We start from the raw sequence: 17470 nt of genomic DNA, 5'->3' as shown, positions 1-17470 counted from the left end.
ACCCACTGGTTGATGCTTATTTATAAAACCCTCTTATGCCTCACTCTCCCCCTATCGGAGATATCTACTGCAGCCCTCATCCTCCACATACAACACCCGTCCTGCCAGTCACATTCTGTTAAAGGTCCCCAAAGCACACACATTACTGGGTCGCTCCTCTTTTCAGTTCGCTGCAGCTAGCGACTGGAACGAGCTGCAACAAACTCAAACCGGACCGTTTTATCTCAATCTCTTCATTCAAAGACTCAAATCATGGACACTGATAGTTGTGGCTGCTTTGTATGATGTATTGTTGTGTCTACCTTCTTGCCCTTTGTGCAGTTGTTTGTACCATGTTTTGTGCTGCTACCATGCTGTGTTGCCATGTGTTGCTATGTTGTCATCTTCGGTCTCTCTTTATGTAGTGTTGTCTCTCGTTGTGATGTGTGTTTTGTCCTATATTTATATTGTATTTATTTTTAATCCCAGGCCCCTCATCCCCGCAGGAGGCCTTTTGGTAGGCCGCTATTGTAAATACGTTTTTCTTAACTGACTTGCCTAGTTAAATAAAATAAATAAAAATAGTTGCCTTTGTAACCAAACAGACTTGCTAGTTTAGCTAATCATCAGTCCTAGCTTGCCATTATGAAAATCGAATTCAACAATACCAATAATATTTTCAATTCAAAAGCAGCTCAATAGAAAATCAATTTTAGACATTGAATTCTACCCTTCTGATATACTGTGTTATTTTAGCAATATATATATATTTATTTACATCTAACTAGGCAAGTCAGTTAAGAACATATTCTTATTTACAATGACAGCCTACACCGGCCAAACCCGGACGACGCTGGGCCAATTGTGCGCCGCCCTATGGGACTCCCAATCATGGCTGGTTGTGATACAGCCTGGAATTGAACCAGGGAGTCTGTAGTGACGCCTCAAGCGTCAAGATGCAGTGCCTTGGTACGCTGCGCCACTCGGGAGCACCGAGGGGGTGTGGTATATGGCCAATATACCACAGCTAAGGGCTGTTCTTATATATGAAGCAACAAAGAGTGCCTGGATACAGCCTTTAGCAGTGGTACATTGGCAATATACCACAAACCCGGAGGTGTCTTATTGTTATTATAAACTAATTACCAATGTAATTAGACCAGTAAAAATAACTTGTCATATGTGCAGTATACGGTCTGATATACCACAGCTTTCAGCCAATCCGCAGTCGGCTCGAACCACCCAGTTTATAAAGGTAAATAATGCACTTCAATCAAATCAGAAAAAAAGTATTCAACAAAGCCATGGTACTCAGAGTGCGCTCTGGGCGTTCAGAACGCACACTGGTTGCTCTAGCCGAGAATTAGGGTTTATCCGAGCGTTCTGACCTCAACTGCAGTCAAGCACTCAAGCTAACTGGCAAACGTTGGCTAGCTACTTCCAGACAAAATGAGAACACCTCACTGACCATTTTACTCGCCCTAGCAGAGCTGGTTAGGCTGTTTTCATATTATCCAGAGCGTTGGTGACTAACTGTGCTGCTGGCAACAATTTAATTACGCTTTCTTTTGCCGACGTTTACTGACACCCGCCATATTCAACGAGTGTTGAGCGTTCATAAATTCATCAGTTATTCTGCGCTCTGACACTCAGACGAGTGCTCTGAAATCGGAGTAGTTAGCCAGAGCGAATTTACTTACTCACCAATGTAAAAGTGTATTACTTGGCAGCGTTTGCCGGTATAGCTAGCTAACATAAAAGTATTTAGAAAACATTAGCAATAATTGACATTGCCATCAAACTGAGAATGTGTTCAGCAGACATAAATATACACAATATGTAAAAACCATTTACTCCCTCGAAAGGTCGATCATCACGAAAACTAAAGCAGAGATAGCTTGCTATGGCCCACCACCTATTACCAGACTTGGTCTGAATCCCCCAGTATCCTCAATACAAACTGATCATGGTCACAGAGACAAAAAGGACTAATTTAAATTTTGCCACTGAAAATACATAGTGCAAGAAGTTAACGTTAATTACCTATTTGGAGTTGAAAATGTGATAATAATTACGTTTCCTTGTGAGCTACTGCTACGTCGTTGTATAACGCTAGTAGCAACCAATTCTTTACTATGTGGTGCTATCTGCACTAGCTAGCTAACGTAGCCAACCGGGGTATCATAGCCCGGTTACCCAGAAACATATTAAGGGTAAGATCTTAGCTTTAAAATGCTTTTGGGTAACCGGGCCCAGATCTGTTGCTGGTTACCTAACAGGCTACTACTGTAACTAGCTAACAGTACGTCGTTTGACTTCTGTCGTGTCGGCATCGGGGATTAGTAAACTAACTAGTAGTTTTATAGATGCGGTAAAAAGTTATATTTTAAGACCATTATATAGCTACTTACATTTGCTTTGAAGACACCCTATGCAAACCCACAGAGACATATTCACACACGAGACCCGGAGAAGGCTAGCACGGCTAACATTAACTTAGCTACCTTATCAGAGTCGAGGTCGGGGTCAGCCTGGCTCAGTCGGTACAGAAATGATTTCGGGTCTCGGCACAGCGTCTGTCGTGTTGTTAAGAAATAGGTTCCCCCCACGTTCAAGCGAACCCATTTGGAAGCCCCGTTACTGGTTGACTGGGGTTTTTCCCAGGGAGAATGAGTCAAACACCTCCGATAAACGGAACCACAAGTATCGGCGCTGTTTTCTGCCATCCCCTCTTCTCTACCCTCCGGTATGACTGAGGCTGTTGACAGGAAGCCTCTCCTCTCCAGTTAAGTAGGCTGTCTCCACTCCATCCACCTACTAGCTGCCTACCACTCCACTTTATCAACAATAACAGAATATGCATTAGACCAAAAGCAGAATTATTTCAGACATAAAATATGACAAAACGCATACAATCCCTATCATATTTATATTGTTTAAAAAAAATGTTTACATGACATTAAAATCAGGAGGATACAGTATAACTAGTTATAAGATTGACCAGCTAGCCCTGTTGGAATGGAAATGTACTCTTTCTTACAAGCCTTTTATATTGTATAAATGTAATACTATGCAGAAAACTGATGGAAAGATACATTTGTAATGTTTCAGCAGTCATGTAATATGTCAGGTTGTAACAGAAGACAGGAGGCATGGTATTATTGTATGCCTAAATCCCTACATGCTTTAATTACTGGACTACCAAGCATTACGTGGAAAATTCATCATTCAACAACTACTGACCTAGCGCACAAACAATCAGAGAGAGAATGAACAGAGTCATTAAATTATCAGAAATATGATTAAATCACTGAGCAAATAGAAAATGTATATGATATAGTAAGAAAAAAAGCTGTAAAATATTATAGTTTACAATAATTATTCACATTCAAAGGCTTTACATCTCAATACATACAACATGGCCCCTGAACATGACTTCAATCCAAATATGATTCATATATTAGAATTTAAATAACACAGAATGAACTAGAGGCTAAACAATAGCCACCAAATAACCTTATACAAGAATAAAAATACAAAAACTGTATCCTAATATCATTGCATTACTTGCTTCAGATTTCAATAATACATCGTCTGTACATCACAGTTCTAGTCGGTTACAAACCAGGTAGTATTACATACAATGTAACCGACTTGCCGCCCAACTTGATTTAAACACTTAAATCAAGTCTAAAGTAAGCAAACACTTTCTATGGCGTTTCCTTACTTTAGAGACAGATACAGCAATTTCATCTTATTTGGATCAGATACCCTTTAGTTGATGTTCAAGCAAGTTTAGCCAAGCCAGAGGCTATTATTCACCTGCTCCAGTCGCACACACAGACTAAGAGCTGGAGGAATCTCTCTCGAGAGGACCTTAGGTAATGTCAGAATTTAAAGTATTACTATTATACATCTCTTAAAAAAAAGAGCAAAAGTCAAATCGATCAATACATATTGGGCCAGGTGTCATGTTGTAGAAAAATGACAGGGACATTCCTAATGAACCTTGATAACCCAACGAGGCAAAGCTGACAACTTTCCCTGGGACTACAGCTGTACTGTGATTGCTTCCAAGAAATGATAGTATAGTATTGTGGATGTAACTCTTGAAGCTTTCATTATCGCCAAAGATGTTCATAATAGGGTGGTCAGCATTCTGTTGTTCTAAACAGGACACACTGAAGATTAACCGTCAAACCCACCAAATAAAACGAAAATGATTCAAACCACAAAGAAATAGCCAGTGAATGGTAAAGAACAGCCAAATAATTCAATATTATTATCTATGGTTGCCAATGCAATCAAAATACCCACCTTAACTTTAATAAAACTATATCTCCAGTGCCCTGGGAGAGAAGCAGACAATGCTAAGCTAAAAAATGTCCGTGCAGGAAAGCTAAGCGAGTCTTATGATACGAGTACAAGCTAGTGGCATGTTCACCCACCCCTTATTTGCAATGTAATGGTTTACGATTAGGGACTGTCCTCACAGTCTCAGTGTATGGAGAACCCACGCTGAAGCAATTGAGTGCTATTCATATCTATGCCTCACTTTGGGGACCAGCGCTCTGCCCTGAAACATTAACATACAGACCCAAACCAGACTGCAAACCGTAAGTACCAAGAGCGTTGAGAACCAATTCATATATACACTATGTGGACAATGGGGGGTCTGACAAAAATATACTTTATTGGGTAAGCGCCTGGTTGCAGTGTAATACTGAACCAGGCACTAGTCTATAGTACGTGTGTCGAGTTCAGGTAAAATTACAGAGGGATACAATGTTGGATTAGGATCTGGATTGAGTATCATACTGTATTGGGATAAACTCTAGTGTACAAGCAATGCTGGATTGTGTTTTGTTATGGTTGAAGAAGGAAACCAGTCCTTGCACTGGTCTTAAATGGTACCTACACCAGTGAAATTCTACAAAGCCTATCCTCTCTCTTACCCCTGCAGAATGTATAAAATGCCGATGTGCATGGAAGCAGTAATCATCCACATGAAAAAAATTCATTTAAAAGCCACACAGAGCACAAAGAACAAGCAAAGCAACCCTGAATCCCATGGTCTTTTTTTCCTATTGGTTCTGCTCATTTCAGAAAAGGAAAATAAACAAGGTCTAGATGCCAGCGTCTCAAAGAGTTTCTTTACATTGCGGTGATGAAGGGCACTAAAGAGGATGTTACTCTGCGATTGGCCTCAGAGCTTGGAGGAAGGAGTGGCCGCAGGAGTAACTGCTCTCCTATAGGCCAGGATTCTGGTGCTTGTGATAGATCTTTCTCCACACTTCCTGGATCTTCTTACACCACTTGTCAGCGTTTCCACTGGGATCCATCAGATAGTATGTTCGATTGGGCTGTAAACAAATCACAACAAAGATGAAATAAAAACATCCAAAGCTGAGACAAAGTCAATATTGTTTGACAAGAAACCTGAGGTTATGTAATAATGTTAGTTTGAAATATGATTCCGCCATTAGTGTCATCAATAAGCGTTAATTGCAGTTCACAATTACCGTGTGGACAAAGAAGGTCTTGAAGTTCTTGGCCTCTGGGCGCAGCTCGGGGGACCAGGGGATCTCCCCCTTCAGGACCTTGTTGACAGGGTCCACGTAGTACAGGTGTGGCCCTTCAGTAAGGAGCAGCTGCCTCCGCCGAGCAAACAGACCCTGCAATGGAGTCATGAGACGTGGCATGAGATGAGCACCAGAGGGAGCTAGTGCCAAGTGTAATGTTCCACACAAGAGGTGGAATTCCCCCTAGCTGCTGACCTAGGATCAGCTTTCTTCAACTCTAACAAGTGAAACTATATACAAACATTGCTCCTCATTGTCAACAACTAAGAATTAGGTAAGTCGAAAAAGACTACTTTTATGAACTTATTTACTTTGAGTTAAAAACTCAGTTATGGTGTAAAATATTCAATACCACTGGTTTGGCTTCCACTCACCTTCCGTTTATCCACTGGGCCCATTTTCAGGATCAAATTATTCTCAACAAACTGGTGCCTGTGTAAGTCAGTGTAAGGGTTACGAGCAAGTACTTCCAAGCAAATGAAAGCAAAGTGATGGAAACAAAGTCTTTACAAAACACTCAAACTACCAATTCAACATCAAATTCTCATGGTCAATGCAAAATAAACAAATGTGAATAGGAGAGTGCTTCAGAGTGGGGCTTACCAGGGGTTCCTACTGGTCTGTTTTTCCAGCAGCAGCTGCTTCTCCTCCTCAGAGAACAGCAGGTCCAGCTCAAACGAGTTGTTGTCCAGGTCGTGGATGTACTGCTCGATATTGCTGCTGGACCTCTGTGGCGCTGGGGGAATGGTCTCAGGCGTGGAGAGCGAGTGGGATGAGCTGGATTGGGTCACCTGCATGCTGCTAAACTGGCTCAGGAGGTCATCGTACTGGGGAAAGACAGGAGATGTGGGCAGAAGGTAGTAAAGTTGGTTTAAAGCATGGGCTTTTGCATGGCACAAAGATATGGATCCCTTGATGAACAGGATTCTTGAAAAATCATCACAAGCCACAATGACGTGGAGGCCCGTTTCATTTTGCCATGTTCAATGTATGTGTGGAAGTGTCTCACGTTTCCATAGCAGTCCTCGTCATCCTCGGACATGGCTGGCAGGTATGGAGTGAGCTTGGGGGGCGTCTGCACATGGAGGTCTCCCCAAGAGATGGTCTCGAAGAACGGGTGTCCCATCAGGGGTTCGTACCCTCCCATATCCTCACAACCAATTCTCTTGGAGGGGTCCAGCGACTGAGAAACAGAATCCCGTTCACTGACCCAAAGCCTTCAACTCTTACTACAACTAACTAAACCAGTGTGTGGATGATTGATAGATAGACCATAATATGCATCCTCATCTGCAGTGCTGATATTACAGAATTACACTGGGTATATTGATGAAAACCTACCAAAAGCTGTTCAACAAGATCCTTAGCTTTGGGAAAGAACTTCTCAGGGAATTCATACTCCAGCTTGATTATCTTCTGGAATATTAGGTACTCGTTTCTGGTCCGAAGTAAGCACAGATAAGTCATTGGGGGGGGGGGGGGGGGGGGGCAGTGAGTGAAGTGGAGGTAAGAGCAACCCCATAAAACATAATATCCAGATAGGCTTACAGCTTATCACAGAAGCTAAAACAAAACGGTGAAAGAGGCCAAGAGAAGCCATCGTGCTCTACTTACCCAGCTCTGAAGGGTGGTAGCCCAGCCACTAGCTGATAAATTATGCATCCCAATGCCCAGAGGTCGGAGCTGAAACACACAACCAGTTGATATCAATATAATATCCTATCAGAGAAGGACAGACATTCACTAACTGCATGGGCAAATAATGCATTGGCACAACACTCAAAGGTTCTCAATTGTAGTCCCAGTTACCTCTTGCAGGCCGATTTCTCTGTCAGCAGCTCTGGAGAGACGTACTGCGCAGTTCCCACAAAGGAGTTTGCTCTTGCTGCAAAACAACAAGAAGGGTATTAACATGACAACACACTCGACTTGAGACTGATGTGTATTAAAAGTAAGAACATCATAGAATTGTGGAATGTTCAGGTAGAAATAAATCGCAATGAATGCTTCATGTTGATAAGTCTATACATGTACCTTGTTTGCCATCTGCAGATAACTGCTTTGCTGTTCCAAAGTCTGTTATTTGGATGTGCATGTCTTCGCTCAGTAAAATATTCTCAGGTTTAAGGTCTCTGAAAAGACAAAAGGAACGTAGTCAACCTACATTTTCAAAAAGGGATAATTTGTGTAAAAAGTGGCAGCAAGTTTAAGTCACCTTATTTATACAAATGTTGTAATTCTTTTATAAAAATTGATAATCAGGATATAAATTCAACTACGATAACTTGTAACATATCATTACAGATATACCGGTTCTGACATTACTTACCTGTGAATTATCCCCTTCTCGTGCAAATATTCTAGTGCACAAACAATTTCAGCCGAGTAGAATCTAGTGCAGGTCTCATCAAAAGAACCGATTTTGCGAATATATTTCAAAAGCTCTCCATTCTTAGCATAGCTAAGGCCAAAATCTAATAGCAAGTTAAGGAAAACTACACATCTCAAAGGAATTAATAAACAAGAAAACATGTTTACCATACAACTAAGACAAGATACGTTGCTAAACAAGTTGGTGATGCAGTCAGGCTCCAAGTCATCATGGTCTGTTTTTAAAGGATACACAACTTTTCATCATCTTGAAATGTAAAGTACAGTTTGACGAAGAATGGATGATCTAGGTTCGACATCACATCCCTTTCTCTTTTCACGTACTGCGCCTTGTTCTCCTTCATAATATACCGCTTCTCCAAAATTTTTACTGGAAGAGAAAAATTACAAGTAAAGTTGAGGGTAAATACAGCATAAAAGACAAAAGGGATAAACAGCAACTTCGCACTTATGACAATCCGTGAAAACAAGTATGACATGGAAGCCAAGTTCTAACTTAATGCCGAAATTACAACTTACTTGCATATTCTTTCGCCGTTGCACGTTCTCTTGCAAGGACAACCTATAAAACATATATTTTTTTAAGACTTCATTCAGAAAGTATTCAGACCTTGAATTTTCCCACATTTTGTTATGTTACAGTCTTACTGTAAAATTGATTCAAATGTTCCCCCTCAATCTATACACAATACCCCATAAAGGCAAAGCAATAAGTTTAGAAATCTTTGCAAATGTATAACAAAAAAAACGGAAATATCACATTCACATAAGTATTCAGACCGTTTACTCAGTACTGTTGAAGCACCTTTGACAGTGATTATAGCCGAGTCTTCTTAGGTATGACGCTACAAGCTTGGCACAACTGTATTTGGGGTGTTTCTCCCATTCTTCCCAAGCACTGTCAGGTTGGATGGGGAGCATCGCTGCACAGCTATTTTCAGGTCTCTCCAGAGATGTTCGATCGGGTTCAAGTCTGGGCTCTAGCTGGCCACTCAAGGACATTCAAAGACTTGTCCCGAAGACACTGCTGCATTGTCTTGGCTGTTTGCTTAGGGTCATTGTCCTGTTGGAAGATTAACCTTCACCCCAGTCTGAGGTCCGGAGCATTCTGGAGCAGGTTTTCAACAAGGATATCTCTGTACTTTGCGCCGTTTATCTTTCCCTTGATCCTGACTAGTCTCCCAGTCCTTGCCGCTGAAAAACATCCCCACAGGGGATTGTGGCAGGTTTCCTCCAGACGTGATGCTTGGTTTCATTGGGCCAGAGAATCTTGTTTCTCATGGTCTGAGAGTCCTTTCGGTGCCTTTTGGCAAACTCCAAGTGGGCTGTCATGTGCCTTTTACTGGGGAGTGGCTTCCGTCTGGCCACTCTAACATAAAGGCCTGAAAGGTGGAGTTCTGCAGAGATGGTTGTCCTTCTGGAAGGTACTCCCATCTCCACAGAGGAACTCAAGAGCTTTGTCAGATTGACCATTGGTTTCTTGGTCACCTCCCTGACCAAGGCCCTTCTCCCCCGTTTGCTCAGTTTGGCCGGGCGGCCAGCTCTAAGAAGAGTTGGTGGTTCCAAACTTCTTCCATTTAAGAATGATGGAGGCCAGTGTTCTTGGGGACCTTCAATGCTGCATAAATGTTTTTGTACCCTTCCCCAGATCTGTGCCTCGACAATCCTGTAACGGCGCTCTCCGGACAATTCCTTCGACCTCATGGCTTGGTTTTTGCTCTGACATGCACGGTCAACTGTGGGACTTTATATAGAAAGGTGTGTGCCTTTCCAAATCATATCCAATCAATTGAATTAACCACAGGTGGGCTCCAAACAAGTTGTAAAAACATCAAGGATGATCAATTGAGTCAGGATGCACCTGAGCTCAATTTCAAGTCTCATAGCAAAGGGTGCAAATACTTTTTTTTTTTTTATTAAATTATACATTTGCAAAAATTCCAACATTTCTATTGTGTGTAGATTGATGATATTTTTTAAGTCAATTATAGAATAAGGCTGCAACAAAATGTGGAAAAAGTCAGTAGACCACTTCATCCCCATAGTAAATGATGTGCCAGGTTAACTTAAATTCCATTGAAACTACTCAGTCATTCCTGATCAACTAGCATGAATTGAAGATGAGTCACTGGAGTATATGACCACAAGAATGCTTGCATGTAACAACACCTATCTAGGGCTAATTCATAACTGAAATGGAATGCTGGTCTGCTTACGGTTGAGAAGGATCCCTCTCCCAGTATCTTGCCGAATTTGAAGTCCTCTGGCCTCTTCTTGCGCGGCTGAGGGGCCTGCTGTGCCCGGAGCTCAGCGCCCAGGCTGGCAGGTTTTCCCGGGGCCCGGGACTCGGAGGTGGGGCCCTCCATGCTGGTACTGTGGCTGCTACTTGCGCCTGGGATGGCAAGTGGCGAGCAGGAGTCAGGCTGATTTCTTACCATTGATGGATGTGGGCAGGAACAGATGACCACGCTGGATTGAATGGGCACAACATCATACTGTATGGGAGAGGTGGGGGCATTAGGTGACATTACTACTAAAAGATGAGGGTGAACAGGTAGAGGAACGTACTGGGCATAATTGTCTAGACTTGTCTTGTCTTCATTTAACGTTAGGTTGTCGTTCTGGCATTACCCTGTCCCTAAACTCTGGGTACTTTGAAAAAACATTGAGGAAACATGGCTATGCCATGTTCAGTAACAGACAGTCCTTTAAGAATGTAGGTGTGAACAAAAAGTTCAAGCTCTGCTCTCTGGAGGGACTGAGGGCCCCATGAGGAGGCAGGCTCACTCAAGCTACACATGTGCAGGAAATGCGGAACACATTTCGGTTGAATGCATTCAGTTGTGCAACTGACTAGGTATCCCCTTCCCCCCCCTACCAAACCATTAACATGTGCATGAGGGAATATAATAAAATACATGTTCTCTCGCATATAGAGTCTAAACTACTTTAACCTCCTTGGACTGGGAGGCAGTATTTTCATGTTCGGATGAAAAGCGTGCCCAGAGTAAACTGCCTGTTACTCAGGCCCAGAAGCTAAGATATGCATATTATTAGTAGATTTGGATAGAAAACTCTGAAGTTTTTAAAACTGTTTGAATGATGTCTGAGTATAACAGAACTCATACGGCAGGCAAAAACCTGAGAAAAATCCAACCAGGAAGTGGGAAATCTGAGGTTTGTAGTTTTGCAAGTGATTGCCTTTCCAATATACAGTGTAAATTTGGACAGATTGCACTTCCTAAGGCTTCCACTAGATGTCAACAGTCTTTAGAACGTTGTTTCAGGCTTCTATTGTGAAAGGGGAGCGAATAAGAGCTGTTTGAACTAGAGGTCGACCGAATAATCGGAATGGCCGAATAATTAGGGCCGGTTTCAAGTTTTCATAACAATCGGTACTTTTGGACACCGATTTGCCGATTTTTTTACACACCTTTATTTAACTAGGCAAGTCAGTTAACCTGTTATGGCTAGGGGGCAGTATTTTCACGGCTGGATAAAAAACGTACCCGATTTAATCTGGTTACTACTCCTGCCCAGTAACTAGAATATGCATATAATTATTGGCTTTGGATAGAAAACACTCCAAAGTTTCTAAAACTGTTTGAATGGTGTCTGTGAGTATAACAGAACTCAAATGGCAGGTCAAAACCTGAGAGATTCCTTTACAGGAAGTGGCCTGTCTGACCATTTCTTGAACTTCTTTGCCATCTATCTTTTACAAAGGATCTCTGCTCTAACGTGACACTTCCTACGTCTTCCATGGGCGCTCAGAGCCCGGGAAAAACCTGAATGTCGTCATCCCAGCCCCAGGCTGAAACACATTATCGCTTTTCTCAAGTGGCCGATCAAGGGACTGTGGGGTTAGGCGCGTGCCCTGGCCGCCCCTGTCTTTGGGATTTTTCCTCTGTTTGCCGAAAAGGAGATTCCCGGTTGGAATATTATCGCTTTTTTACGAGATAAATTGCATAAAAATTGATTTTAAACAGCGGTTGACATGCTTCGAAGTACGGTAATGGAATATTTCGATTTTTTTTCTTCACGAATTGCGCCATGCGCGCGACCCTGATTTACCATTTCGGATAGTGTCTGGGACGCACGAACAAAACGCCGCTATTCGGATATAACGATGGATTATTTTGGACCAAACCAACATTTGTTATTGAAGTAGCAGTCCTGGGAGTGCATTCTGACGAAGACAACAAAAGGTAATCAAACTTTTATAATAGTAAATCTGATATTGGTGAGTGCTAAACTTGCCGGGTGTCTAAATAGCTAGCCCTGTGATGCCGGGCTATGTACTTAGAATATTGCAAAATGTGCTTTCACCAAAAAGCTATTTTAAAATCGGACATATCGAGTGCATAGAGGAGTTCTGTATCTATAATTCTTAAAATAATTGTTATGTTTTTTGTGAACGTTTATCGTGAGTAATTTAGTAAATTCACCGGCAGTGTTCGGTGGGAATGCTAGTCACATGCTAGTCACATGCTAATGTAAAAAGCTGGTTTTTGATATAAATATGAACTTGATTGAACAAAACATGCATGTATTGTATAACATAACGTTCACAAAAAGCATAACAATTATTTTAAGAATTATAGATACAGAACTCCTCTATGCACTCGATATGTCCGATTTTAAAATAGCTTTTTGGTGAAAGCACATTTTGCAATATTCTAAGTACATAGCCCGGCATCACAGGGCTAGCTATTTAGACACCCGGCAAGTTTAGCACTCACCAATATCAGATTTACTATTATAAAAGTTTGATTACCTTTTGTTGTCTTCGTCAGAATGCACTCCCAGGACTGCTACTTCAATAACAAATGTTGGTTTGGTCCAAAATAATCCATCGTTATATCCAAATTGCGGCGTTTTGTTCGTGCGTCCCAGACACTATCCGAAATGGTAAATCAGGGTCGCGCGCATGGCGCAATTCGTGACAAAAAAAAATCTAAATATTCCATTACCGTACTTCGAAGCATGTCAACCGCTGTTTAAAATAAATTTTTATGCAATTTATCTCGTAAAAAAGCGATAATATTCCGACCGGGAATGTCCATTTAGCTAAACAGAGGAAAGTAAACAAAGCTTTCGGTCGACGCGGGCACGAGCCTGAGTCTCACAGTACTGTAACCAGCCACTACCCAAACGCGCTACTTTTTTTCAGCCAGAGCCTGCAAAGCCACGATTCAGCTTTTTACCGCCTTCTGAGACCCTATGGCAGCCATAGGAAGTGTCACGGGACAGCTAAGATCCTCACTCTTCAATAAACAGAGACAAGAAGAACGACACCTTGTCAGACAGGCCACTTCCTGCATGAAATCTTCTCAGTTTTTTGCCTACCATATGAGTTCTGTTATACTCACAGACACCATTCAAACAGTTTTAGAAACTTGAGTGTTTTCTATCCAAAGCCAATAATTATATGCATATTCTAGTTACTGGGCAGGAGTAGTAACCAGATTAAATCGGGTACGTTTTTTATCCAGCCGTGAAAATACTGCCCCCTAGCCATAACAGGTTAAGTTAGCTTTCTTACATGGCACATATTGCACTTTTACTTTCTTCTCCCAACACTTTGTTTTTGCATTATTTAAACCAAATTGAACATGTTTAATTATTTACTTGAGACCAAATAGATTTTATTGATGTATTATATTAAGTTAAAATAAGTGTTCATTCAGTAATGTTGTAATTGTCATTATTAGAAATAAATAAAAACAAACATCGGCCAATTAATCGGTATCGGCTTTTTTTTGGTCTTCCAATAATCGGTATCGGCTTTTTTTGGTCTTCCAATAATCGGTATCGGCGTTGAAAAATCATAATTGGTCGACCTCTAGTTTGAACCAGCGGTCTGGCTGAAAGCCTTTAGTTTAGTCACGCGTGCGGCCGTGAGCACGAGCTCCGTTCCCTTTCATTTCATTTCTAAAAGACAAAGGAATTGTCCGGTTGGAATATTATTGAAGATTTATGATAAAAACATCCTAAAGATCGATTCTATACATGTTTCTACAAACTGTAATGGAACTTTGACTTTTCGTCTGGACTTAGTGCCCGCACCTTGTGCATTTGGAATAGTGAACTAAACGCGCGAACAAAAAGGAGGTATTTGGACATAAAGATTAACTTTATCGAACAAAACGAACATTAATTGTGGAACTGGGATTCCTGGGAGTGCATTCCGATGAAGATCAAAGGTAAGTGAATATTTATAACGGTATTTCTGACTTTTACTGACTCCGCAACATGGCGGGTATCTGTATGGCTTGTTTTGGTGGCTGAGCGCTGTACTCGGATTATTGCATTGTGTGCTTACACCGTAAAGCTTTTTAGAAATCTGACACAGCGGTTGCATTAAAGAGAAGTTTATCTTTAATTCTATGCATAACACTTGTATCTTTCATCAATGTTTATGATGAGTATTTCTGTAAATTGATGTGGCTCTCTGCAAAATCACCGGATGTTTTGGAAGCAAAACATTACTGAACATAACGCGCCAATGTTAACTGAGATTTTTGGATATAAATATGAACTTTATCAAACAAAACATACATGTATTGTGTAACATGAAGTCCTATGAGTGCCATCTGATGAAGATCATCAAAGGTTAGTGATTAATTTTATCTCTATTTCTGCTTTTTGTGACTCCTCTCTTTGGCTGGAAAATGGCTGTATGTTTTTTTTGTGACTAGGCACTGACCTAACATAATCGCATGGTATGCTTTCACCGTAAAGCCTTTTGAAATCGGACACTGTGGTTGGATTAACAAGAAGTTTATCTTTAAAATGGTGTATAATACTTGTATGTTTGAGGAATTTTAATTATGAGATCTGTTGTTTGAATTTGGCGCCCTGCACTTTCACTGGCTGTTGTCAAATCGATCCCGTTAATAACGGGATTTGATCCCTAAGAAGTTTTAAATCGCCACTGCCAGGGGATACGATTCCCATAGCACCTTTGAGTCATCCTTCATTTTAACAATTTTATGTCTGGTAGGTGTTTGAAAACAAATCACTGCCTCTCTTGACAATAACTGGCAGGGCTCCCAGCCCAAGTAAGAGCAGCACATGTTTTGAGAATTGAGATGGGAAAGAATAGCTGTGGGGGGCTTGGGCATATCTTTAACCTGACTGAATATTATATTCTTTGTACAACCTATGGCATGTTCCACTCCAGACAATATTTGCTTTGTTGAGGACGAGGCAAAACGTCAACGTATTAATTTAACAATGTGGACATTCAGCCTTGAATCTAGCTATTTAAGTTCAATCATGACCAGTAAGTGACCTCATACCTTATGTTCACTATTGAGCAATTTAACAACTCAGTGTGGAGATGAATCTTGTACACAAAACGCGAAGTAGATGAAAAAAATTCAGGACCCAAACATTTCCCTGGATGAAAAATCCCATTTACGTCCTCCTCCAATCAGACACAAAATACTCAAATTTGACGATGCATTTAAAATAAATTACAGACAATATTAACAAAGTTGATTGACTGGTAAACAAAAATTTAATATATTATGTGGTGCATTTTCGCTACATGGCATCAAGTCGTTAACTAACGTTTAGCATTGGCTAAAAGCTTGTGAATGTGAGTAAGGACGCCAACGCAAAAATAGGTGGTTTCTTTTACTGAGCAGCAAGCGTCACGAATTGTTAGCAAGCCAGTCCCTCTTAAAAATGATATTAAAACATACAAGTACGATTTAAACACCAACCACCGGCCAAAGGAAAAGCTTTAAATATCTGAATCCACTGACAAAATATTACACTGAGTTAACGTTAGCTGGCTACCGTCATAGGCCTGGGAAATTAGAAGCTAGGTAGTTACCTTGTGTAGGTCTGTAGCTAGCCAGTTTAGGAAACGGGATTGTTTGAAAACACGGTGAGGTGAAATCTCGAGCTAGCCAAAGGTAGTCATCCACGTGTAATTGTTATCGGTAAACTAGCTACCGTTCGCTTGCTTACGTTACATCATGTTGATTAGGACATGTAGCTAGCTGGGGATGCAACTTCACGGGAAAGTATCAGCAGTCTGCTAGCAACTAATGTTGTCTTGTTAGCATCCTCAGCTAATTCTATAGCTGAAGCGTCGGGTACTATATTTATACAACAAGTTAGCGTGCTAAAGTAGCTAATGATGATTGTAAGTTGACACAGCTAACTTACAAGTCCTAATAGTAACAATTTAGTACAATAGCCATGTAAAGTACTAACAGTAGCTACCTAGATGAAATTACTAGCCAAATACCTAGACAGTGAGTTAGTGTATAATGTAAATAACGTTAATGAACACATTCATTTGTTCGCAATCCATTATCACAGGGTAGCGACGAATATTGTTAGCCAGTTAACGTAACGTCGACGCTAGCTAGAAACTTTAACTACGTTAGGAGTAACCGCCAAGTTGGCTTGCTGGCTAGCCAGTTGACCGTACATTAGTTAGTTAACGTTAATTAATTACCAGGAATTTCAACTCACGTCAGCGAGCTAGCATGCTACATGGTTGCTAGATAGCAACGCGCAAAGTCTGTCGATTAAGCTAACGTTAAGCTAGGTAGCTAATGCGTTAGTCAGAGGTCCTCTTACCGCTGTTTGGAAATGAGGGCCTAACAGTAACACATCGAAAATGTTGTCTAACTGCCGCCATACAATACGTATTGGACAACGGCTTCACATTGACATTTGGATGAACGTTGCAATACTCACAATTTGACTTGTGGCCCTTGCCATGGAAGTTTCCCTCGATTATTTATTTGGAATAAAATAATTACAGAACCTCCAATAATGGCTGCCTCTGCGCCTTCATTTTCCAACTGTGACGTCGTTCCACAACAATGTTACCAAAGACAGTCTAGTATGAAGATATGCAGAAACTGCTTCTCCAATAGAAATCCCTCATCAAACGTGTAGGCGATGTCATTGCGACGTTAGCTAGCATAGCTCATGCGCAATAAAACGTCATCGGGTCTAACGGTCGTGTTGCGCCGAACTGCGCATCTGCAGGCCGTCAAACGAAAGATACTCCTTCGATATAAAGTGTATTTTTCGTCACAAATTAAAACGTGTCAGTTTGTTACTTTCACGGCGTTGTAGTGATGACAGGTTCAGCTGTTTAAGACATTTTCTCTAATATAGGTTTTGCCTTTAGAATTTGAGAACGAATTTTCACTTCTCCCTTTGCCTTGCAAAACCCTTGTCTGGTCTGTCGATTCTGCTTCCCGACGCGTTCCTGTAATTATCGCGATGTTTCGCCTGAGTTTGAAAAGTATGTGACGTTACTCAAGATGTTTGTAACTAATCCCGCAAAGAAGGGAGAGGATCGGAGAGGTCGGTTGTCCACAAAGCGGCAAACGGGACCGAGGTAGAAATTGGGTTGGACGGAGAGCGAAGACACCTCAGCGGAAATGGAGTCCCTAGGGAAAGCAAGAACAAGATGGTTGTCAGGAGTAGTACATTATTATCATAAGAACATGTATACTTGGAAAACGGAGGAGGAATGG

The 17470-nt window shown here is 41.2% G+C and overlaps 2 protein-coding genes across 2 annotated transcripts in view; both read right to left on the bottom strand.

The window, feature by feature from the left end:
* LOC106578265 (BTB/POZ domain-containing protein KCTD5) overlaps positions 1-2774 on the bottom strand; it is a 49710-nt gene extending 46936 nt beyond the window's left edge. The window contains exon 1 of the mRNA XM_014156926.3: positions 2484-2774. Within this exon, the coding sequence (XP_014012401.1) occupies positions 2484-2705 (222 nt within the window). The 5' untranslated portion in view covers positions 2706-2774. The remainder of the gene's footprint in view (positions 1-2483) is intronic.
* A 361-nt stretch (positions 2775-3135) lies between these two features.
* On the bottom strand, positions 3136-17180 carry LOC106578264 (3-phosphoinositide-dependent protein kinase 1). The gene is made up of 14 exons (XM_014156924.3): positions 16677-17180; positions 10169-10447; positions 8472-8514; positions 8185-8322; positions 7891-8035; positions 7596-7693; positions 7371-7446; positions 7176-7244; positions 6903-6999; positions 6571-6744; positions 6165-6388; positions 5936-5993; positions 5502-5654; positions 3136-5342 (listed from the first exon to the last, which is right to left on the bottom strand). Exons 1-14 carry the CDS (start codon positions 16698-16700, stop codon positions 5229-5231), a joined length of 1692 nt encoding a protein of 563 aa, XP_014012399.1. The 5' UTR covers positions 16701-17180; the 3' UTR covers positions 3136-5228.
* Positions 17181-17470: the final 290 nt, after the last annotated feature.

Source organism: Salmo salar, chromosome 19 (genome assembly GCF_965601325.2).
Source record: "Salmo salar chromosome 19, fSalSal1, whole genome shotgun sequence".
NCBI classification, from domain to species: Eukaryota; Metazoa; Chordata; class Actinopteri; order Salmoniformes; family Salmonidae; genus Salmo; species Salmo salar.
This window is presented reverse-complemented; position numbering and strand designations above follow the sequence as displayed.